General features: G+C 36.5%; 1 protein-coding gene across 12 annotated transcripts in view; it reads right to left on the bottom strand.

The window, feature by feature from the left end:
- DOCK7 (dedicator of cytokinesis 7) overlaps window positions 1–25,803 on the bottom strand; it is a 231,082-nt gene that overhangs the window by 6,009 nt on the left and 199,270 nt on the right. For 6 of the 12 annotated variants that reach the window (XM_032296788.1, XM_032296790.1, XM_032296794.1 and 3 more), the window contains 6 exons: window positions 24,733–24,747; window positions 14,897–15,022; window positions 13,213–13,302; window positions 12,853–13,089; window positions 12,356–12,499; window positions 10,774–10,880 (listed from right to left, as the gene is read on the bottom strand). In XM_032296788.1, the coding sequence (XP_032152679.1) occupies window positions 10,774–10,880; window positions 12,356–12,499; window positions 12,853–13,089; window positions 13,213–13,302; window positions 14,897–15,022; window positions 24,733–24,747 (719 nt within the window). Of the gene's footprint in view, window positions 1–10,773; window positions 10,881–12,355; window positions 12,500–12,852; window positions 13,090–13,212; window positions 13,303–14,896; window positions 15,032–22,647; window positions 23,032–24,732; window positions 24,748–25,803 lie in introns of those variants that run through there. The other 6 variants (XM_032296789.1, XM_032296793.1, XM_032296795.1 and 3 more) reach the window with 3 other exon arrangements.

Raw genomic sequence — 25,803 nt, 5'->3', positions numbered from 1 at the left:
GTAAAATTCTCATGTAAAAGTAATATATAAAGTCAACTGCAGGCGGGCATAGAGGCTCACACATGTAATCCCAGAGCTTTGGCAGGCTGAGAACAGAGGACTGTTGGAGCCCAGGAATGAGAGATCAGTGTGGGCAACATAGTGAGACCCTGTTACGACAAAAATAAAGTAAAAAATTTGGTATAGTGGTGAACACCTGAAGTCCCAGCTACTTGGGAGGCTGAGGCAGGAGGATCACTTAAATCCAGCAGGTCAAGGCTGCAGTGAGCCATGATCACACCACTGCACCTGCTCCAGCCTGGGTGACAAAGTGAGACCCTATCTCAAAAAAATAAATAAATAAATAAAGTCAACTAATTTTTGGTACAGCAGGAAGCAGAAAACACAATTTAAAAGATAACATTAATAAAATCATTACTAAATAATAAATTTAAAAATGTATAAGGCCTCTACACAAAAAAATTTAAATAGCATTAAGAAAACATTTAAAAGACCTAAGTAAATGGAAAAATATACCATATTCATGGACTGATGTCAATTCTCTTCCAATTGATCTATAAATTCAGGTTTTTTTTGAGTGGAGTGACAAATTGATTCTAAAATTTAAAATTTATGTAAAAAGAAAACAGCCAACAATAGTCCTTCAACAAAACAAGGTGAGAGGAATTGCTCTGCCACACAGCAAAGCTTCTAAAGTGGCAGTAGTTAAGACAGCATGACATTAGCTGAAAGAGAGATAAATAGAGCACTGTACGAGAATAAAGATCACAGAAACATATGCACATAAACACGGGTGCTTAATTTATAAAGTGATGACACTGCAAACCAGTGGAGAAAGGGAAATCTTTTTAAGTGGTAATGAGTCAACGGGATATCTGTAAGGGAGAGAAAAGCCCCTAAACTATATCTTATACCATATTCAATAAATGATACTGAGATCATTATTAGTCACCAGTATGGACAAAAATCAAACTGATCCCTACCTTGAACCATATATAAAAATAAATTGCAAATGGATTTTTTAAAGAGATAGGGTCTCACTATGTAGACCTGAACTTCTGGCCTCAAGCCATCATTCTACTTTAGCCTCCTATGTAGCTGGGACTACAGCACTCACCACAGCGACTGGCTCTTGCAGGCACATTTTTTTTTTTTTAAAGTAAAAAAAGCTTGCTTTCTTTTCTTTTCCTTTCTTTCTCTCTCTCTCTCTCTCTTTTTTTTTTTTTTTTTTGCCTCCCCCACCCTTTGTTTAACCTACATTGATAAAGGAAAAGATCAACTCATTTAATTAAATTTAAGAACTTCTGTTTGTAGGGAAAAAAATGACGTCTCAAATTCAGAGAAGATATTTGTGATATTAAGAAATGATAAACATCCAAAACACACAAATACCCTTAGAAATCAGTAAGGAAAATAATCCAATAGGAAAATGGCAAAAGACTTGAATGTGTAATTTACAAAAGAGGGAAGAGAAATGAGTAGCAGACACAAGAACAGATATTCAACCTCTTTGGTAATCAGGGAAATGCAAATTTAATCCAGGACTACCTATTGTTTCACATCCACTAGTTGGTGAAAGTTACAATGTTAGATAATATCAAGTATTGGTGAGGATATATTGTAATAGGAACTCAAATGCTACTGATGGGAATGTAAATTTGGCTTAAACACTTTGGAAAAAAAAAATGTGGCATCATCTGATTGAGGATGAACCTATGAACCAACAACACTATTCTTAATTTTAACTCCTAGAAAAATATCTTGTACATGTATGTCCACAAATAGGTAGAGGGATATTCAGGTAGAGGGATATTCAAGTAGTACTCTTGGTAACTAAAAACAAAACAGGAAGCAACCAAAATATCCATTAACAGAAGAATGAATAAATCATGGCATATTCATAAAATGGAATATGTAAAAATAAATTAACTAAGGCAACATTTACTATAGATATATCTCACAAACACCAAAAACAGCAAGTCACACAACAATGTTAAAGTTAAAACAATGTTAAAGTTAAAAAATTGCAAAACAAAATATGTTATTTAGGGAACCATTTATGATAGAACTATGAAGACAAGAAAGGAAATAATAAATACGAAATTCAGGATATTGGTTACCCCTGAAGGAATGGAGGGAAATGATATCAGAGAAACACATAGGGAGGGGATCTCAAAGTCATGGTCATGCTTGATGCTTGATTTCTTAGGCTGGGTGGTAGACACATGACTGTTTTTCTTCCTATTCTTTAATAGCAAATGTTATAAATATTATTTTCAATATATTCAAAATTTAATGAAAAAAGATTTTCTTTTCTTTTCTTTTTTTTTTTTTTTTTTTTGAGATGGAGTTTCACTTTTGTTGCCCAGGCTGGAGGGCAATGGTGGGATCTTGGCTCACTGCAACCCCCGCATCCCAGTTTCAAGCGATTCTCCTGCCTCAGCCTCTGGAGTAGCTGGGATTATAGGCGCCCACCACCATGCCCAGCTAATTTTGTATTTTTTTAGTAGAGACAGGGTTTCACTATGTTGGTCAGGCTGGTCTTGAACTCCTGACCTCAGGTGATCCACCCACCTTGGCCTCCCAAAGTGCTGGGATTGAAGGTGTGAGCCATGGCGCCTAGCCATGAAAAAAAGTTTTAAAAAAGCAAAACCCCAAAACAGAAAGTAAACATATGGAAAAGTGCTTATTGTTTTTAGTAATAAAACAATTTTTTTTTTGAGCTAGAGTCTGGTTCTGTCATCTAGTCTAGAGTGCAATGGCGCCAGCTTGGCTCACTGCAATGTCTGCCTCCCAGGTCCAAGTGATTCTCCTGCCTCAGCCTCCCGAGTAGCTGGGATTACAGCCAAGTGCCATCACACCTGGCTAATTTTTATATTTTTAGTAGAGATAGGGTTCCAGCATCTTGGCCAGGCTGGTCTTCAACTCCTGACTTCGTGATCCACCTGTCTCAGCCAACCAAAGTGCTGGGATTACAGGTGTGATCTACCATGCCCAGCCTAGAAATACCATTTTATCTCATATAGAAAATACAGCTTTTATGTGGATATAGGATTGCTATTAAAAAAAGTATACCTATAGACTAATGATTTGAGAAAAAGTAAAGTATGACAAAGTAAAGGGAAAGTAAAGGATCTAAAGCTGCAGAATTTAATGCCAGCCAAGGATGGTTTGATAATTTTAGAAAGAGGTTTGACTTTTTAAAATGCCAAAAAATAGGAGAGACAGTTTCTGCTGACCAAGAAGCAGCTTCTGCCAACCAAGAGATAGCAGACAAGCTCCTAGTTGCCACTACAAAAATCACTGAAGAGACAGAATCTTTGCCTGAACAGGTTTTTTGTTGTTGTTTTTTCTTAACAGGTTTTTAGTGCCGGTGCAAAGTGCCCTATTTAGAAAAAAAAAATGCCACAATGGACATTTATTAGTAAAAAAGAGAAGTGAGTACTAGGATTTAAGGCAAAAAAGGGATAGGCTAACTTTACTATTTTGTACAAATGCAGTCAGGTTTATAATCAAGACTGCGCTTATTTATAAAGCTACTAATCCCTGAACCTTGAAGGGAAAAGGTAAACACCAGCTGCCAGTCTCCTGGTTGAACAAGAAGGTCTGGATGAGAACCCATTTTCTGGATTGGCTCTATGGGTGCTCTGTCCATGAAGTCAGGAAGTTATCTTATTAGTAAGGGAATGCTTTTTAAAGTTCTTTTGATATTGGACATTGCTTCTGGCCACCCAGAACCCTGAGTTTAAAACCAAAGGTCTTGAAGTCGTCTACTTGCCCCCCTAAAAACAACATCTTGACTGGGCACTGTGGCTCATGCCTGTAATCCCAGCACTTTGGGAGGCTGAGGTGGGAGGATCACCTGAGGTCAGGAGTTCAAGACCAGCGTGATCAACATGGTGAAACCCCATCTCTACTAAAAATACAAAATTAGCCAGGCGTGGTGGCAGGCACCTCTAATCCCAGCTACTCGGGAGGCTGAGGCACAAGAATTGCTTGAACTTGGGAGGCAGAGACTGCAGTGAGCCAAGATCGCGCCATTGCACTCCAGTGTAGGCAACAGAGCAAGACTCTATCTCAAAAAAAAACAACCAACCAACCAACCAAAACAAAAAAAGACAAAAAACAAACAATGACAAAAAAAAAAAATCTCTAATTCAGCTTCTAGATTGAGGGTCCTAAGGACTTATAAGGCTCATTACACATGGTACTTTATATTAATAGAAAGGAGTGTCAGCACTATCGAAGAGAACTCAGATAGAGAGAACATCACAAGTCTGGAAGAATTATACCATTGAAAATGTCTCCACTGTTTACAGAGAAAGCCATGAAAGCCATCAGGCCCAAGACAATCAATTCCTGCCGGAGAAAACTGAGTCCAGAGGTTATGCATTACTTTACAGGATTTACAACAGGGCCAATCAAAGAAATCATGAAACAGACTGTAGACATGTCTTAAATGTGGAGAGTGAAGGGTTTCAAGATACGGATCTTGGAGAAATTTGAGAGCTAGTAGACACTATACCAGAAGAATTAACAGAAGATGACTTGATGGACATGAGTGCTTCTGAACCACTGCCAGAAAATAGGGCAGAAAACGTGGAAGCAGTGGTGCCAGAAAACAAATTGACATGGGACAATCTGGCACAAGGGTTTTGATGGCCTAAGACTGCTTCTGACTTCTTTTACACTATGGACTCTTTATGATAAGGGCACAGACACTAAAACAAGTGGTGGAAGTAGGACTGGTACACCTGGAAACATTTTTAGAAAAATGAAAAAGCAAAAATGTCAGATAGAAATTATGATATCCATCTAGATGGATTCACAGCTGAATTCTACCATTCAAACGAGAACTGGAACCAATCCTACTGACACTATTTCACAAGATAAAGAGGGAATACTTCCAAATTGTTCTATGAAGCCAGTATCACCCTAATACCAAATCCAGGAAAGGAAATAACAAAAAAAGAAAACTACAGACCAATAACCCTGATGAACATAGATGTAAAAATCCTTAACAAAATTCTAGCTAACCAAATCCAACAGCATATCAAAAAGATAATCCACCATGATCAAGTGGGTTTCATACCAGGGATGCAGGGATGGTTTAACATACATGAGTCAATAAATGTGATATACCACAAAAACAGAATTAAAAACAAAATCACATGATCATTTCAATAGATACAGAAAAAGCAATTGACAAAATCCAGCATCCCTTTATGATTAAAACCGTCAGAAAAACTGGCATACAAGAGACATACCTCAATGTAATAAAAGCCATCTATGACAAACCCACAGCCAACATAATACTGAATGGGGAAAAGTTGAATGCATTCCCTCTGAGAACTGGAACAAGGCAAGAATGTCCACTCTCACCACTTCTCTTCAACATAGTACTGGAAGACCCAGCCAGAGCAATCAGACAAGAGAAAGAATGGGCATCCAAATCGGTAAAGAGGAAGTCAAACTGTCGCTGTTTGCTGAAGATATAATTGTATACCTAGAAAACCCTGAAGAGTCCTCTAAAAAGCTCCTAGATAACTGACAAATGAATTCAGCAGTTTCAGGATATAAAATTAATGTACATTAATTAGTAGCTTTGCTATACACCAACAGCAACCAAGCTGAGAATCAAATCAAGAATCCCGGCACTTTGGGAGGCCGAGGCCAAACCCTTTTATAATAGCTGCAAAAAAAACCCCACAAAAAAACAACAACAAAAAACCCTTACAAATATAACTATCCAAGGAGGTAAAAGACCTCTACAAGGAAAGCTACAAAACATTGCTGAACTAAATCACAGATGATACAAGCAAATGGAAACACATCCCATATTCATGGATGGGTAGAATCAATATTGTGAAAATGACCATACTGCCAAAAGCAATCTACAAATTCAATGCAATTCCCATCAAAATATTATCATCATTCTTCACAGACCTAGAAAAAACAATCCTAAAATTCACATGGAACCAAAAAAGAGCCCACATAGCCAAAGAAAGACTAAGCAAAAAGAACAAATCTGGAGGCATCGCATTACCTGATTTCAAACTATACTATAAGGCCATAGTCAACAAAACAACATGGTATTGGTATAAAAATAGGCACATAGACCAATGGAACAGAATACAGAACCCAGAAATAAATCCAACTGATCTTTGACAAAGCAAACACAAACATAAAGTGGGGAAAGGACACCTTATTCAATAAATGGTGCTGGGATAATTGGCAAGCTATATGTAAGAGAATGAAACTGGATCTTCATTTCTCACCTTATACAAATCAATTCAAGATGGATCAAGGACTTACACCTAAGACCTGAAACTATACTAGAAGATAATATCAGAAAAAATCCTTCTAGACATTGGCTTAGGCAAAGATTTCAGGACCAAGAACTCAAAAGCAAATGCAATAAAAAGAAAGGCAAATAGGTGGGACTTAATTAAACTACAGAGCTTTTGTATGGCAAAAGAAGAGTCAGCAGAGTAAACAGACAACCCACAGAGTGGAAGAAAAGCTTCATAATCTATACCTCCGACAAAGGACTAATATCCAGAATCTACATGAACTCAAACAAATGAGCAAGAAAACAAACCAAACAATCCCATCAAAAAGTGGGATAAAGCTATTAATAGTCAATTCCCAAAAGAAGATATACAAATGGCCAACATATAAAAAAATGCTCAACATCACTAATCATCAGGGAAATGCAAATCAAAACCACATTCCAAAACCACCTTACTCCCACAAGAACGGTCATAATAATAAAAATAAATAGATATTGGTGTGGATGCAGTAAAAAGGGAATGCTTCTACACTGTTGCTTGGAATGTAAACTAATACAACCACTATGGAAAACAGTGTAGAGATTCCTTAAAGAATGAAAAGTAGAACTACCGTTTGATATAGCAATCTTATTACTGGGTATCTACTCAGAACAAAGTAAGTCATTATATGAAAAAGACACTTGCACATGCATGTTTATAGCAGCACAATTTGCAATAGCAAAAATGTGGAACTGGCCCAAATGCCCATCAATCAATGAATAAAGAAACTGGGGCCAGGTGCTGTGGCTCATGCTTGTAATCCCAGCACTTTGGGAGGTCGAGGTGGGCAGATCAACTGAGGTCAGGAGTTTGAGACCTGCCTGACCAACATGGAGAAACCCCATCTCTACTAAAAGTATAAAAATGAGCTGGGTGTGATGGCACATGTCTGTAATCCCAGCTACTCAGGAGGCTGAGACAGGAGAATCACTTTGAACCCAGGAGGCAGAGGTTGTGGTGAGCTGAGATCGTGACATTATATTCCAGCCTGGGCAACAAGAGCAAAACTCCATATAGATGATAGAATATTAGCCATAAAAAGGAATGAGTTAATGGCATTCGCACCAACTTGGATGGGATTAGAGACTATTTATACTAAATGAAGTAACTCAGGAATGGAAAACCAAACATTGTACGTTCTTACTCAGCAGTGAGAGCTAAGCTATGAGGATACAAAGGCATAAGAATGATATAATGGACTGGGGACTCAGGTGGGAAAGGATTAGGGATAAAAGACTATAAATTGGGTTTAGTGTACACTGCTAAGGTGATGGGTGCACCAAAATCTCACAAATCACCACTAAGTAACTTAAGCATGTAACCAAATACCACCTGTTCCCCAAAAACCCATGGAAAAAAAAATCATGATGTCTGTAAAGTTATACCAAGTGTGCTTGCCTCTTCTGCGTCCTGCTACCTCCTCCACCTCTTCTGCCTCTGCCACTCTTTAGACAACAAGATCAACCCTACTTCTTCCTCCTCCTCCACAGACTATTCAACACGAAGACAAGAAGGATGATGATCCACTTCCACTGATGAATAGTAAAATATATTTTCTCTTCCTTATGATTTTGGTAGCAACATTTTCTTTTCTCCAGCTTAGTTTATTCTAAGAAGACAGTATATAATACATATAACATGCTAACCATGCGCCTAACTGTATTATCAGTAAGGCTTCTAGTCAATAGCAGGCTATTAGTTAAGTTTCTGGAGAATCAAAAATTTACACAGGTTTTCAGCTGTGCAAAGGATTGGCACCCCAACTTCTGTGTTGTTCAAGGCCAACTGTACTTACAAACTTTTTGGAATGTACTACATATTGTGAGCCAATAAAAATGTTCATGTAGGCTGGGCATGGTGGCTATTCCCTGCAAACCTAGAATTTTGGGAGGCTAAGGTGGGAGAATTGCTTGAGGCCAAGAGTTTGAAACCAGCCAGGGCAACATAGTGAGACTTCACCTCTACCAAAAACTCCCAGCCAACCAAACATAACCGGGCATGGTGGTACACATCACAAGGCTGAGGGAGGAGGATCTCTTGAGCCCAGGAGTTTGAGGCTGCAGTGAGCTATGGTTATGTCACTGCACTCCAGTCTGGGTGACAAAGTGAGACCCTGTCTTTTTATTTTATTTTTTTCATTTTTTTTTGTCTTATTTATTTATTTAATTTTTTTTTGACCCTGTCTCTAAAACAAACAAAAAATGTTCATGTACTGTGGCTCAGTTATCACATGCTGAAAATTTTAATTCAACAAAAGAAAAAGATCCATTCAAATTCAACTTAAATTCTAGTATATTAATTTGAGGAAATAATATAACCATTAGAATAGTTTAAGCTCTAATTGAAAAATAAGAATTTAAGATTATAGGTATATTATGACTATAGTATATTAATTTGAATAAATAACATTAGAATAGTTTAAACTTTGAGAATTTAAGATTATACATATGACTAAACCATTATAAAATAAATATATACACATAAAGACATATTATTTAGTTACCATACTGAATGGTAACACACAAAAATAAAAAATGTAGTATTGGCTATAACTCCTTTATAAGGTTTATATTATGCAATTTTTTTGTTTGTTTATTTTTGAGATGGAATCTCGCTCTGTCACCCAGAATGAAGTGTAGCGGCACGATCTCAGCTGGCTGCAACCTCCGCCTCCCGGGTTCAAGGAATTCTCCCTATCTCAGCCTCCCAAGTAGCAGGGATTATAGCCACCCGCTACCACATCCTGCTAATTTTTATATTTTTTAACAGAGACGTAGTTTCACCATGTTGGCCAGGCTGGTCTTGAACTCCTGACCTCAGGTGATCCACTGGCCTTAGCCCAAAGTGCTGGAATTACAGGTGTGAGCCAGTGCACTCGGCCTCTTGTTTGGTTTTTGCAAAACAAGGAGAAAATCTTCTCTTCAGAGAATAACACTTAAGGAGACCTTTTGGCTATAGGAATTCAGCATCCTATAGTAAATGTATACAAGAAGGAGGACATTTAAGAATTGTAGTCATGGTAAAATATTCCAAAAACAAAAGAAACGAAGTACCTGATTGTCTTTTACTAAATGACTATGACCTAAATAAGTATGTCTATGATCATCTGGCTTACAAAGATGGCAGGGTGTATTTTGCTGCTTTTTTACACCTCCCAAATAATAAAATTAATGCAGAAATCAGTCAATCTAAAAGTAGAAAACAGGTTTCTTTCTTTTACTGCCACAGTTCACCTGCTGAATACCTGCTTTCCTTCTGAGAGTGCAGAATTTTGGTACATGTCAGAGAGGGGGTTCCTACATGACCGGATCCTGATAAAAACCTTTGGCACTGAGTCTCTTAATGAGGTTCCTTGGTAGACAACATTTCATACCTGCTGTCACAACTCATTGCTGGAGGAATTAAGCAAGTCCTGTGTGACTCGACTGGAATAGGACCCTTTGAAGCTTGCTCCTGGTTTCCTTGAGATTTCACTCTATGCACCTTTCGCCTTTGCTGACTTTACTTGGTATTCTTTCAGTGCACTAAATCACGAACACCAGCATAACCACATGCTGAGCCCTGTGAGTCTTTCTAGCAAACCACTGAAATTGGGGATGGTCTTGGGGACCCCTGACAAGCCCATAAATTATTTCACCTAATCTGCACAACTTCCTTATGGGGGGAAGTTATCTATCCTTACTTTATAGATTAGAAAATGGAGGATCACAGAAATTAAGTAACCTGGAAAAGCACAACCAATGATAAGGTCAGGCTCTGAACACAAACTTTTTGCTTCCAAGTTTACTGCTTGTAAGCTCCCTGGGGGGAGGGAAGAAGAAACTCAAATATTAAAGATTCACAATAAATAGTAGCTTTCAAGTTGAATGATCTTACAGTAGTTTCAAGTTAATAAAACCTGATCTTTGGCTTTTCTAATTTTTAAAATTAAAAATATGGCATTATAGAGTATGGTAGTGTGGTGGGGCAGGAGAATAAGTACACGCTATTAAAGAATAGTAAATTCTACACAGATTATTATTGTAAACCACTTTTCTGTATTTTTTCTTCTCTCTTTTTCTAACATAGGGTCTGGCTCTGTCACCCAGGCTGGAGTGAAGTGGTACAATCATAGTTTACTACAGCCTCCAACTCCTGGCTCAAGCAATTCTCCTGTCTCAGCCTCCTGAGTAGCTGGCACTATAGGCGCACAACCTACACTTGGCTAATTTTTAAATTTTTTTTTTGTAGAGATGGGGTCTTGCTTTGTTTTCCAGGCTGGTCTCAAACTCCTGGCCTCAAACGATCCTTTTCCCTCAGTCTCCCAAAGTGCTGGGATTGCAGGTGTAAACCACTGTGCCTGGCTTATTTTCTTTTTCAATAGTTCCTTAAGGTCCTTATGTCATACTGTGGTATTAGACAGTCTCAATTTGAAGATCCTGATGCAGAAAACCTTGAATACCTTTTAGTAAAATCTTTAAAGCAGAGTCGCAGTTTATTATGATGTCTGAAGAGCTTTGGGTCACTAGGTATTTCAGACAGAAAAACCTGGGCAACTTCCAAAGGCCCCTGCAAAACAAGAAAATAAAACAAGAAGTTTTATTTTATTTTTTTTTTTTTGATTTTTTTTTTTTTTTGTTATCTCAAAAATCACAGAGACAGAATTTATTCAAACGATTTTTCTTAGCACTGAGATAGCTGCATTTAAGCTTAATGCATATATGCCTATGCCTAAATTAAAGCTCGACAGAGACTGTTCCAGTATTTTCTAATTTCATTCTACATTCTTGTCTACTGCAATTAACTTCTTATTAGTTTATTATTCAAAGAAACAGAATAGGATCTCAAGGAGTGACTACTGTGTTCATTAATGTATTTTGCTTTGTATTTTCCACATTCTTTATTGTATCCTGGATGTAAAAAGTTGTCAAGCTACTACATCTGCCAATCTGCTGATTATCAGAGTTGACTTTGCTCAAACAGCTTCCCTCAGTATTCCAAAGGTGTTCCAGATACCACGTTAAAGAAGATAATCTTGGCTGGGTGTGGTGGCTCACACCTGTAATCCTACCACTTTGGGAGGCCAAGGCGGGTGGATCACGAGGTCAGGAGATTGAGACCATCCTGGCTAAAAAATGGTGAAACCCCGTCTCTACTAAAAGTACAAAAATTAGCTGAGTGTGATGGTATATGCTTGTAGTCCCAGCTACTGAGGCAGGAGAATTGCTTGAACCCGAGAGGCGGAAGTTGCAGTGAGCTGAGATCATGCCACTGCACTCTAGCCTGGGCGACAGAGTGAGACTCTGTCTCAAACAAACAAACAAAAAAAAAAAAAAAAAAGGAAAAGAAGATAATTGTTCATAAGCTACACCATTTGGAAATAAAACCTTAAAATCATGTTTCTAGGTGAAGGTCTTAAGGTATTTATTTCAGTTTTGGTGGGGCATTTTTTAGCTTTGTTCCTTTAATCTGAAAAGTAGTTAAGACATGGTACAGGAAATCTTACTTGAAGACTTTCTGCATTTTCCCTTATCATGAAATCTTCCTAAGACTGGGGCCATACCAAAAATCATTAAGGGAATCTGAATGAACCAACCACAAGAACTAATGGGAATGCCTTTTAATCTGCATATGAAAAAAGAACAATAATTTCTTATGTCAGTTATTCACATTTAAAAAATGATTCCATATCACTCATTTAATCCTCACAACTTATTGTAAAGGAAATCTGGGGAAGATAACATCAGGGAGAATCTAATATAGTAGAGGTTCACGTATATGTACAAAGCTCTGAAAATGAGTCCTTGTTTTAAAGATCACATTCTTTTGATACAAGTTTTTTAAGGAACTATATTTTAAGTGAATCAATTCCTTCTTAATAGAATATATAAGATCACATAAGTAGAAAAATATAGGCAGTAGAGAAGGTAGATCCTTTTCATTTGACTTAACACTTATTTGTGGTATTTGTAAAATGCAATAAAAAAATTATCCCAAACCATATTTATAGCTTAAATCATACAGCGCTAGCAAAAAGCACTAACCTGATTAACTGTTGTGCCTACAGATCCCTGGAGTACCATCTGAAGCATTTTGGGGTCTGCAGGATCCTGATGTGTTGCAAATGCCAACTCCTGTGTCTTTTTCTGCATGTCCTCAATAGCAACTTCAATTGGTGTTAAGATGATCTGAGTAAAAGAGCATCTATTAGGTGAGTGTTCTGACTGAAAACTCTTTAATGAACTTTATATATAATCAGCTGAAATTAGGGGAAAAAAAGGACATCAATTGTAAACTTTATGTAACAATAAAATTCCAAACTTGGATCCCTAAATGAAAAAAAAAAAAAAAAAAAACTTTCAAAGAACAAACTTGGGGTGAATTAGGAAAAGAAGTAAAAAATTAAAGACTCAAAAATGGGTAAAATACTAGTATGTTATGGTGTAAGGAATGGTACACATCTTCTGCTACATCCAAGTTGTTGTTACATGGCTTGAATATATTTGCTTCCCTAATTCTGTTTCCCTATTTATGGACTTACCTCTTCTTTGTGAGTGACATTGACCCTTGTTTTAATATAAGGAAAGGCATGAGATGTAGTCAAAATGGTCTTCCTTTTGAATTGTTCATGAAGTTCCCCATGGGCACGGCCATCTAAAGTAAAGGGTGTACAGTACATGAAGCGGCGAAGATTATAATTTTTGTCGAAATAAGTGATTCTGTCCTTCATCTCATATGTGTCAAAGTATGGCTCCACATAGGTAATCTGAATATATGCCTAGGAAAGAAAAAAGTCCTTTATTTCCTCACTGTTAAGTCATCATTTAGTCTTTCTCAAACAAAACTGCATAGAGGATCTCAAAGAGATGCCTATATGTCATTATTGTCAAATCAACCATACCTTGTTAGGATCTAATTTACACTTGTCTACAGGATTAGAGTCTTTGATTACTTCAACCACATCCTCTCCAAATCTTTCTCCATAAAATCCCTACAATAAAGAAAAAGAAACCTTTTATATGAAGTTAACAAGACTGGGAAATAGAGAAGGCCTCTGAGGGTGACTCCTGAGCAAAATCAAGAGAATTAGTGAGTTCTCTACAATCTTATCAATAATTTAAAAATAATGATTTAGGCTTATAAAAATTATACTAGCTTATGAAGTTGTACAGTCTCAGCCCATATTTATTTGACACTATTCCCATCCACAAACTTTAAATAACACAAAACCTCAGAAAACAACAATTTTCTCCAATAAAAAACACAGGATTCCTCAAGAAGTCCTCAAGAGAAACAGAAGAGAAAAGAAAGCAAAGACAAAAGAAACTCATTATTGTTTATGTATAAAATCTTAGTTTTACTGAGTTGGTTGTGGCTTGATTTCTTTCTTTCTTTTTTTTTTTTCAGATCTCTCAGGCCAAGTGGCTTAATTTTTTACAGACCACAGGTCAATGAATAAACATTCATTTTTATGAACGACTATTTTAATCCCAGAATTTTCAAATAAAACCATTGACCTGTGAAGTTTTGTATAGGTTTACATTTTGAAAAGAGAACCTTAGGTCAAGAATGTAGTGATTATTCCATATGACACTTGAGTGGCAGCATGGGCAATGGATGAAGCTATTCAAAAGGAAAAATCAAATTTGAATCTTCAAAGGAGAAACCCTCACTGCTATCCCAAGGGTAATTTTTATAACTAAGTTTGATACAGTCTCAATTAATATTTCCCAAGACTTACACCTAGCCTCTCGAAAAATAAAAAGTCACAGTTTGAGCCAATTTATGTAAGTTGGGCCAGAGAAGTCACCAATAGGAAACTAATGTTTAAGAAATTAACATCGGTAAGAATAAAAACAACCCTAAGAGCACTATTTCTCAAACTGCTATGTGAACACAAATCACCTGGGGATCTTGTTAAAATGCAGACTCTGATTCAGAAGGGCTGGGGTGGGGTCTGAGGTTCTGCATTTCAAACAATCTCCCAGGTGATGCCAATGCTTCTGGTCCATGCACCACACTTTGAGTAACAAAAATAGAGAAAGGTTGGAAAGAATAACTATAACAGAAAAATCTGGTTAGCCCAGTAAATAAGAAACTCAATATTTTATGGTGAAAATTAAGAAGTTATAAAGGTTAAAGGAAGTGTTTTTAAGGTGTGATTTCAGGCTTTTAAGTTCTAAAGATACCTCACTGGGAACCAATTAGGCCAAAGAGATAATATGCCTGAGTCAGAAATTTCTTGGGGTTCTGTTTCTAGCTCAATTATTAGCTACTACTTCTTTATCTTTTTCAACAAAATGTGGATTACATTATATATTTTTCCATAAGTCACAGTAATTCTGAAGGATACAGGGGTTTCTAAAATATGTGTGAAAACAGTCTAAAAAAAAATTACTATTTTATTATTGCCATAAAAGATTTGAAAGAGAATTATTGTAACTATTAAAAATCCTTATTCTCTAACGGAATAGTTTATTTGGCAAGATCTGGCTTATTAAATGATTATATCTGGATCTGAAAGTCGAATCATCAGAGAGAATACAAATTAAAGATGACATTTTATGAACCACCACAGCATTCACCTCCAATCTGTGAGATATCTCTGCAAGTTTGGTTATTGCAGGCTCCTTGTAAACAAATTCTTGTTCATCCAAATCCCCGAACTTGGTTCCATAAAAACCAACACGAAAATAGGTGCCAAACATCCGCTTACCATCCTAGGTTTAGGAAAATGAAGAAACTTTAATATGAAATATTTCTGCTTTTCACATTATGTTTAGATTGTTATATCATGAAATTTCCAAAACATTGCAAAAAGTTTTCTTTCAAAATTATAATATTTTAAATGAAGGTTTAAACAAAGTAAATAGTCTTTCTTTTTTCATTATTTCTAACAAATAACTGCAAATAGGGCTACTAACAAGTGACTAAATCACATATAATATTTTTCAGAGTTTGTACCAAGTGACTTTATCACATTGGTCTATGTTTTTTAAATCTAAATAATTGAGATAAATCAACTAATTTTTCTTATTGCAAGAAAAGATACTTGATATAACATATACTATGTTAATTGTACTGATACTAGAGCATACTAGATCAAGTTAAATTTTAAAACAATGTTTACATATTTATAAATTAGCATTAGCCTTTATATAACCTCTTTACAAATATTAAATGAGATTGTAAAAGTCAGGAGTCAAGGATAGCACCTGGCATAGAGCAGACAATCAGTAAATGTCAAGACCCTCCAGAAGCACTAGAGCAAAAATTCTACAGTTAGCAGCTCTGTGCCAGCAAATTTTTTTTGTTTTTCAGACGGAGTCCCACTCTTTTCACTCAGGCTGGAGTGCAGTGGCACAATCTCGGCTCACTGCAACCTCTGCCTCCTAAATTCAAGAGATTCTCCTGCCTCAGCCTCCTGAGTAGCTGGGATTACAGGCATAAGCCACCACGCTTGGCTAATTTTTGTATTTTCAGTAGAGATGGGGTTTCACCACGTTGGCCAGGCTGGTCCCAAGATCCCAGCCTCAGGTGATCCATCCACCTGAGCCTCCAAAAGCGCTGGGATTATAGGCATGAGCCACCACACCCAGCCCAGTAAAAGAGTTTTATGTAGAAGAGTACTAAAAATGGAACAGAAAGAGGGGAAAAAAATCTATGAAAGAAAATAAGTAAAAAATTTTTTGAGATGAGCTGGTTATTCTAAAGCACCCAAACCTCCCACTGGTATGCCTTAACTACACATTCATGTCCAGTACAAACTACATTAAGGTCACCTTAACTCTCACAAAGCATATCAGAAGACAAATTATTTTAATAAAGATAAATATTTGGATACTTTCTATGCAACTTTTTTTTCTTCCTTAAAGATGGGGTTTCACCATGATGGCCAGGCTGGTCTTGAACTCCTGACCTCAGGTGATCCACCCACCTCGGCCTCCCAAAGCGCTAGGATTATAGGCATCAGCCACCGCGCCCGCTCTATGCAACTTTTATAATTTTTTTTTAAGTGTCACCTCAGCCTCCTACGTAGCTGGGATTACAGGTGTGTGCCACCTTGCTCAGCTAATTTTTATTATTTATTTTAGGATTCTCTGGAGGTGACTATTACGCATCACAAGTATATTTAAAGACTTCTGAATTCTCTTTAAGCAAAAATTCTAACCTGCTTTTTATTTATTTTTCCTATATTGAAAAAGAAAGGGCATATAAAACAAGCTAGAAATGCCACACATAAATAAGCAAAATGGGAAGCTCTAATCCTTAATTTACCAGTTTTAACAACACCTAAAAAAAAAAAGTATAGCGAAAAGGCTAGGCATAGTGGCTCCTGCCTGTAATCCCAGCACTTTGGGAGGCCAAGGCGGGCGGATCATGAGGTCAGGAGACGGAGAACATACTGGCTAACATAGTGAAATCCCATCTCTACTAAAAATGCAAAAATTAGCCTGGCATGGTGGCACGCACCTGTAATCCCAGCTACTCGGGAAGCTGAGGCAGGAGAATCACTCGAACCCAGGAGGCAGAGGTTGCAGTGAGCCAAGATGGCGCCACTGCACTCCAGCCTGGGTGACAGAGCGAGAAGTATAGGGACTAAAAATATCTCTATATTTTTCTCCAAAAACATGTAAAGTTTTAAAGAAAAATGTCTTTGGAGCTAAAGAAAGTTGAGGTTTATAATTTAAAAACTTTTTTTCAGTTACTTTATTTCAAAATTTAACACATATAAAAATTAACTGATTCCTACAGCAAATTAATCTGTCTAGATAGATTAAATGATTCAACTAAAATACTGATTAAAACCATAAGTAAGCCAATGGAACAATATAATAATAGTAAATTTTGACTTAAGTAATAAACGTACTGCATGAAAAATATAAAAGGAATATAAGAAAATTACTTGAAAATTTGTGGTTTTTCAAAACATGTCATACACATATATACATATACATTCTTACTTTTTATTTTTTATTTATTTTTATTTTTTAGTTTTTTTGAGACAGGGTCTCACTCCATTACCCAGACTGGAATGCAGTGGTGTGACCACAGCTCACTGCAGCTTCCATCTCTTGGGCTCAAGTGATCCTTCCACCTCAGCCTCCTGAGTACCTGGGACTCCAGATGCATGCCACCACACCCAGATAATTTTTTGCACTTTTTGTAGAGCCAGGGTTTTGCCACATTGCCCAGGCTGGTCTTGAACTCCTGGGCTCAACTGATCTATCTGCCTCAGCCTCCCAAAGTGCTGGAATTACAGGTATGAGCCACCACACTGGGCCCATTTCTACTTTTTAAAACCACAAATATTAATATGCTGCTATTCTGGCTGTCCTCCTCTTAGTGGTTTCCAGTTTAAAACAATATTGCAGTTCTTCAATATTGTGGCCCTTTAAATATTTGAAGATAACAATTAGAACTTGTTTCCTTTAGCTAAACTTTCTAATTCTCAATTAATCTTCATATGACAGTAATTTCTACTATTTGGCATTTTATTAGTTTTTCAATGCCATCCTTTAAAGTATGATATCCCACATATAGCCATAAAACTGTTGATGTGATCTGACCAATGAAAGTGTGTTGGTGGGTGGGCTCAACGTCTCCTTGAATCTGAACATTGAATTTTATTAAGGTAGCTTAAAACTAAACTACCTCTTTTTATTATACTTTCTCATAATGACATTCGGTTCAAGGAAAAAAATTAGTGGGTGTTTACTACATTAGCCACTGTTCATCTTCAGTAATAGAAAAGTAAAAATGAGTAAGACTTGCTTCCCAAGAGAGTAAAAAGTGTATTCAAATAGTTACAAAACACTATGTGTCAGCAAAGGGATATATGCTATACTAAAAATAGGTGTAAGAAAGGAAAGATTAATCTTGTTGGAACTAAGTCACAACAGAGGTAACACACAGGGTTCTACTCAAAATAAATGGCCAAGTGGACAGGAAAGAGAAGGAAGGAACACTGCAATGGAAGGTGTGGGGAAGGCAGCTACAATATGAGAAAAAGTATTCATCCATTCAAATACTTATTGAGTACCAACTATGTGTCAGAAAACTGTTCTAGATATTTATGATAAATCTGTGAACAAAAGGGACAAAGAAGGTGGTCAGGGTAGGTTTCATCTGAGCAAAGACTGAAGGAGATAGGAGACTCATTCATGTGGATCTCTGAGGGATGTACATCCCAGGCAGAGGAAAGAGCCAGTGCAAAGATCCAACAGCTAAAGCTTACCTAATGTGTTTGAGGAACAGGAAGGTAAGCAGTATGGCTACAGCAGAGTGAGCAAGCGGGTAGAACAGGAAGAGATAAGGTTAGATAAGTAACTATAAGGAGTAACCAGTTATTTAAAAACAAATGTTTGTGTGCAGAATGGAGTGGGAAAGGGAGCAGCAGGTGATGAGGCTAGAAAGAAAGGCTGAGAATTTGATTATTTTCAACTTAGACTCCTCTAGTGTCAAACTACTATGGAAGTATGTTTCACGGAAGCATAGTCATATTGCTTCACCTGTAGGAAAGACATCACTTCATCTTTATTTTCTCTTCAGAGTTTTTGGACCACAGGATGATACCTGTTTTTCCTCTGAATTAAAACAAACAAACAAAAACTTTCCTATAAGATAACCTGTTTTTCTAGCATTACGTTTCTTTACTGTTATGAATCCTTTCTGAACTTCTCACACTACAGCTTATCCTTCCTTAGCAATTCTAATTATTGCTTCCACAATCTTCTGGGTGATAAAATTATGTCCAGGACAAAGAAATCCATCTACCATGTTTCTAAATTGTTCAAATCTCTATGAAAAATATATCATAAATCTATTTTAGTTTTGTTGTCTTTATTTAGCACGAACTAGTTGTTCCACAGTGACATCATTTCTCTAACTTCTTTTATCCTCTCCCAGTTGTTTTCCATTACGCTTCCTTTAAGTTAACTGATTTCCATATAGGCATAGCAATATTTCTCACAATGGTCATCTCTCTTCTTTTACTACATTTATTCCTCTTAAAGAACATTTACCAGTTCACTTCTAGTCATAGGTCTCAATTTGGAAATGTAAAACCTCTTAGATTTTATTAACCAAATAGTGTTAAGATTTGTAATAGTAATCATGATAAAAACATAGTAACAACAACAAAGATAACTTCCAACATTTTTTGAGTACTTACTATGTGCTAGACACTGGTTAACCACTTTACATGTATTATATCAATTGTTATCACAACTTTATGTGATAGGTTCCATTATATTAACCCTCATTGTATAGATGAGGAAAGGTACCTTGCTCAAGGTCACACTATTAGTAAGTGGTGGAACAGGAAGTTAAACTCAAATATTTGACACTCGACTCCAAGTTCTTAATTAAGATTTATGTTCCCCATATTCTTCATATACTGGTATAAATACTAGGTCATTAGTATAACCCCTGAACTATCTTCCACTTCTCTGGTGTCTTCATGAGAATTCTTACGAATTTCCTCAAGTAATTCTTTTAAGGATTACCTCCCTCCCTATGTTCTGTCTTCTATATTATATCAGCATCCTCTACTGCAATTATTTTTGCATGCTTGCATATCCTTCCTTTATACTTCAGCATAAAACCAGGTTGGTGGCTTATCAACAAAACACATTCTTCCAAGATATATCGTACTCCATTTCTTATCAGAAGGACACTTCTGACCCTTATATGTCCCAGTCCCCAAAAAAGAAACCACATCTAATATCATCTACATAGTAAATACTTGCTGTCCATATTTTTCTTTCTTTTTAAAAGACAGGGTCTTACTCTGTCACCCAGGCCAGAGTGCAGTGGTGTGATCATAGTTCACTGTAACCTTGAACTTCTGGGCTTAAGTGATCCTCCTGTCTCAGTCTCCCAAGTAGTTAGGACCACAGGTGCACACCACCATGCCTGGCTTTTTTTTTTTTTTTTTTTTTGTGGCAGTGGGGTAGAGAAGAGATCTTGCAGTGTTGCCCCGGCTGGTTTCAAGCTTCAGGCCTCAAGATATCTTCCCGCCTCAGCCTCCAAAAATGTTGGGATTATGGGTATAAGCCACCACACTGGGCTTTCATATCTTTCTTTTTCTTCTCAAATGTAGCATAAGGGGCAGAAAAAAAAATCAGTGGTATGGTGTATCTTATCAGGCACTCAGTTATGGGTCTATACCAGCCATCAGAGAGTCACTAACTACCAGAAAATATCTCCTCTTAGAGAAATTAAGATTCTTCCCATTTACTATGTTTTCCTTAACTTTATTCATACCTAGCTTCACCTTCCTGAGGTAAAGGCTCACGGATGTTCTATACCTACAATGTTCTGAGATCTTTTTTTTTTTTGAGATAGGGTCTCGTTCTGGCGCCCAGGCTGGAGTATGGTAGCGTGGTCTTGGCTCACTGCAAACTACCTCCCCAGCTCAAGCAATATTCGCACCTCAGCCTCCCAAGTAGCTGGGACCACAGGTACATGCCCTGGCAATTTTTTTGTTGTTCTGTTGTTGTTTTTGGTAGAGACATGGGTTTTGCCATGTTGCCCATGCTGATCTTGAACTCCTGGACTCAAGCGATTCTCCTACCTTGGTCTCCCAAAGTGCTGGGATTACAGGTGTGGACCATGCACCTGACCTGCTTCTCATTTCTTCTTTAGAGTGTCACATTTGAGTGTCACTCAACTATCCAAAAGTACTTGTTTTCACTATGCTCTGCTCTAGAATTTTTATTTCATTTCATTCTTTCAGAGTTAATTCCCCTGCTCATTATAATTTACTATTTCTAATTCTGCTCTTTTAATTGCTTGGATGAGTTACTTTATTTCACTCAGCTTTAGTGTGGGTTGAAGAAAATAAAAATCCAACAGAAGCCACTGAGCCAGAACTATGGCTGGTATTTCTGAACATGTAAAAACCAAAATACTGGCTCACATTCATGTCTATTCAGTGCAATAATAAGAGTTAAGATATAGTCATTTTGCATGTGTCAATCTTAAAGTTAAGGTAATCTATACTTCCTTAGGTATCTAGTAGAGATCTTCTCTAGCCTTTCTGGAAAATGTAAGATATATTTTACTAAAGTAGTGGGGGTTTTTTGTTTATTTTGAGATGGAGTTTCGCTCTTGTTGTCCAGGCTGGAGTGCAATGGCGCGATCTTGACTCACCGCAACCTCCGCCTCCCAGGTTCAAGCGATTCTCCTACCTCAGCCTCCTGAGTAGCTGGGATTACAGGCATGCACCACCATGCCTGGCTAATTTTTTGTATTTTTACTAGAGACAGGGTTTCTCCATGTTGGTCAGGTCAGTCTCGAATTCCCAACCTCAGGTGATCCGCCCGCCTCGGCCTCTCAAAGTGCTGGGATTACAGGCGTGAGCCACTGGGCCTAGCCGAGTAGTAGTGTTCTTTAAAGAACTATGTTGTGATCTTTGAAGAAAATAAAAAAAGCGTCACATGACTATGTTATCACTATTTGAGGATTGATTTTTCTGGAAAATTTAAACTTGTATTAGTGTACTTCTACATACAAATTGGTCATTATTTGATAAATGAACAAACTTTTCTTTTTTAACCCTAAGACAGGGTCTCACTCTGTCATCCAGGCTGGAATTCAGTGGCACCACCACAGCTCACTGCAGTCGTGAATGCCTGGGCTCAAGTAACCCTGCTGTCTCGGCCTTGCCAGTAGCTGATAGTACAGGTGCAGATGCACACCACCATACCTGGCTAATTTTTCTCATTTTTCGTAGAGATGGTGTTGCTATGTTGTGCAGGCTGGTACGAACATAATTATAAAAATAAATACATACACATAAAAATAGAAAATGGTTACAAAAATTTTCATATAGAAATCTAACATTTCTCTTTCTGCTAAAAATAATTAAATATGCATCATAAAAAAGAAATGTTCAAAGCATGCTTTTAGGCTGGGTGTGGTGGCTCATTCCTGTAATCTGCACTTTGGGAGGCTGAGGTGAGTGGATTGCTTAGGCCCAGGAGTTTGAGATCAACCTGAGCAATATGGCACAATTCTGTCTCTACAAAAATACAAAAAAATTAGCTGGTGGCATGTGCGTACAGTCCTAGCTACTCGGGAGGCTGAGATGGGACGACCACCTGAACCCAGGAGGTCAAGGCTGCAGTGAGCTATATTGGTGTTGCTGCACTCCAGCCTGAATAACAGAGTAAGATCCCATTTCATAAACAAAAATTTTAAATGACAACAAACATGTTTTTACTTCCTATTGTTTCAAGAAATACAAAAATACTTTGGGAAAAGTAAAAATAAAAGTGAGCACTAAACAGCCATTAAAGAACTGAAACTAGCAGAGGAGATAGCCACATGATTCCTGAAAGGTTCATGATTTATTATTTTGCATGGTAAACACTTTACCAAAATACTAAATTTTAGAGTTATCTTTTACACACACATCCACACACACCCACACAAACACACACCCCTAAAAAGCTCTGCTAAATCAAGAAGCATAATAAAAAAAATGAAACACGTAACTAATATATAAGCCCAGATGAGGTTTTCCTATAAGTTAGGGAGCAAGTTATCAATTCTAAGAGCCTTTCTACGATGTACAGATTATCCTTATTGGACTTCAATCCAGTGAGAGCTCTATTAGAATACCAGAAAATTAGCTAGGAAACATAGCTTTTAGAAAAAACAAAATTACTGAAGTTTTCATAGAGTCAAAAAGAAAAATATACACAAGAGAGAACTTACCACAATAGACAATAGTAAAAGTAGGGAGTAGGGTCAGCAACCAGGGACAAGAGAGAAGAGAAAACAGAAAGCATTTTAATTACAGAAATTTCAAAACAAATAAGCAGCAAATGGTAGAAAACACATTTTTTAAAAATGCAGGCATCCATTTAAGTTTTACAAAGGAAAAGCAAAAAACAAACGTGCAACAAATTTAGCAGCTACAAAGCTAAAGGTCCAGTAAAAGGTAGTGACAAGTATATAAACAAGAAAATAAAGTCTGTGAGACTTTTACCATGCAATAAACATGATGACAGAATGATATTAATGTCATAACCAGTGAAAATTATACCTTTCAGGGGTCGATTTAGCATCACAGAAACTACTAATAAACTGCTCAGAGGTTTCAATATCTTCTTTTATGCCTAATTTTCAACTAATTCTATTTTATGCTAGGAAATTTTAAAGGAATTTTACCATTCATAGATAACCATGGCAAATCTCTTTATGCATGTCTCAACTGAGCCATAGGAATGAGCATTATAATTTGAGTATTAATACAGTCATACACATTTATTCTGGAGAATTAAGGTAGATTTATAAGAGTACTGGCTTCATCTAAACAAAAATAAGACTTGGGTACTATTTTAGAAATGGAAGAAAACTCAGTAGTAACACTTATTCCCAAGTTTTCTATCTGGGTCTCAAAATAAGGATTGAAATGCAAACCCAAACAGAGAAGCCTAAGCTGTTTGATCAACATAAATCTGACTACAAGTGAGAGGCAAAGCACACGACTTTACAAATATACTTAGCTTTAAATAAACCTGACTTATTAATATTACTACCTTGCTTTACCTCATCAAAATAAATTAAGGCATATTTTATGGAATTATTTCCTTTGCAGAAAGGTTTAAAACAATGGTAATCAATTCTTCCTGGCATTTTTTTCAGGTAAGATTTTATTTACCTATAACTTTTCATGAATCTTATCAAATAATATATCAAATGCTGTCAGAATATGAGGTCAAGTTAAATTAAAAGTTCTCTTAATTTCTTTATCCCTCTCCCCAACAAAATTTAAATGACAAAAATGAATTTGCTTATATTCAAGGTGAAGTGACTCAAGATCAAATTAATACAGGATCTCATCAATTCTAAGATGTACTTTTTTGGCCCACATTTTAATATGTTTGTAGTTAGCATTCATCTTTCAACTGATAGGATATCCTGATTTAATATACAGGGATTTTTTTCCTTTCAAAGGCATATAAAATACTAGTATGCTTTATAATTGATGCCATCTTAGATCAGACGAAATATAGTATTTTCTATTTACACCTCTGAGCAATAACACATAAATCGACCTCTGTAAAATGAGGTGAAACAATATGGTTAAAAAAAGAAATCTGTGTATAAACGTTGATGAAAGAAATGCTTCAAAGGATAAAAACTAAAGTGATGACAAAGTGGCTCATTTACCAAAGAATCTCATTAGTGTAACATATGGATTTCCATGCACTGCCTACAACCTCTTAATAAGATATTTCTTAAAATAACTTACAGTATTTTAACAAAATTTCTTTGGTTAATGAATTCAGTTGATAGCAGACAGCAACAGAATGCCCACAGCTAGCACATGTGGGCAAAGCATTGGCATAAGAAATCTGATAAAATCAATCTATTAGTGTCTTTAACTAACTAAAACATTACCTACCTCCCAGCCAGTACTCTGTATAATAAAAAGTAAAAAAGGGCAGGTCATATAAAAAACTGTTTAAAAAGAACAAAAAAAGGCCAAAGGTACCATATACCATAAATTCTTCTCCACAAATAGAAGACAGCAGGATATTTTAAACAGCATATTCATTTACTTAAGATCTGCAATAATTTTATAAACTGCTTGTTCAAAACCCAGTGGCTAAAATTTTGCCTTTTAAAAACTTTAAGTGAAAGTACAAATTTTGGAGAAAGAGAGTCAGCTGCTTATTCCATATGTTTAAATGAGATCTCTAACTAAGGTGAGATGCACTTTGCTAAGTATCCAGGATAAATTAAAATATAAATTGCAACTCTGCTCAAATGCCAATGACACAAATCGATGAAAGTTTCTCAGAAATGAGTAGCTCTAAATATTCCAGACCTAACATTTATAATTTGCAATTTACAGCTTTAGAAACTGGGATGAGTTTCCTGCAATAGCATATGTACAACTGATTATTAAAAGACCCACATTTTATGGTCATGAAACCTAATCAATATTTTGCAACTTTTAACATTTTAGTAGATGACAATAAAGTCCTGACATAACAGGATAGCAGCCCTACTTTTAGACTGTCAAAGGCTTTTCAGGTTAATCAGTTCATTTAGAACAGCTTAATTCATTTCAAGAAAGAGGAGGTCAAGCTGATAGATAACAAAGTAGGACTAATTCTGAATACAAATGTGGACAGTCATAATCCACTTCCTTTGACACTGGCAGCAGTCGGTAACAGCAGGGTAGCATGGGGAAGGGAACAGAAAAGTGGAGGAAAAGGAGACTCAGGATATTTTGCAGTATTTCAGTGAAGCCAAGGATTTAGTTTCAAAGAAATCAACTGCTAGTAGTGTACTTCATTTTAAAACCAAGTTTAATTTGATTCTAATTTTAGTGGTAATATGTAGATTCCATAATCAACTATAAAGATTAAATAATGAAATACTATTAGAATTAAATATACATTAAGTCAACCATTTTATTCATTATTTTCACAAAATAATATTTTTGAATTAAAATATATCAAAGGAT

Source organism: Sapajus apella, unplaced genomic scaffold, assembly GCF_009761245.1.
Source record: "Sapajus apella isolate SASKATOON/1434 unplaced genomic scaffold, GSC_monkey_1.0 scaffold36, whole genome shotgun sequence".
Taxonomy (NCBI): domain Eukaryota; kingdom Metazoa; phylum Chordata; class Mammalia; order Primates; family Cebidae; genus Sapajus; species Sapajus apella.
The sequence above is the reverse complement of the archived record's forward strand: the minus strand, read 5'-3'. Positions and strand labels throughout refer to the sequence as shown.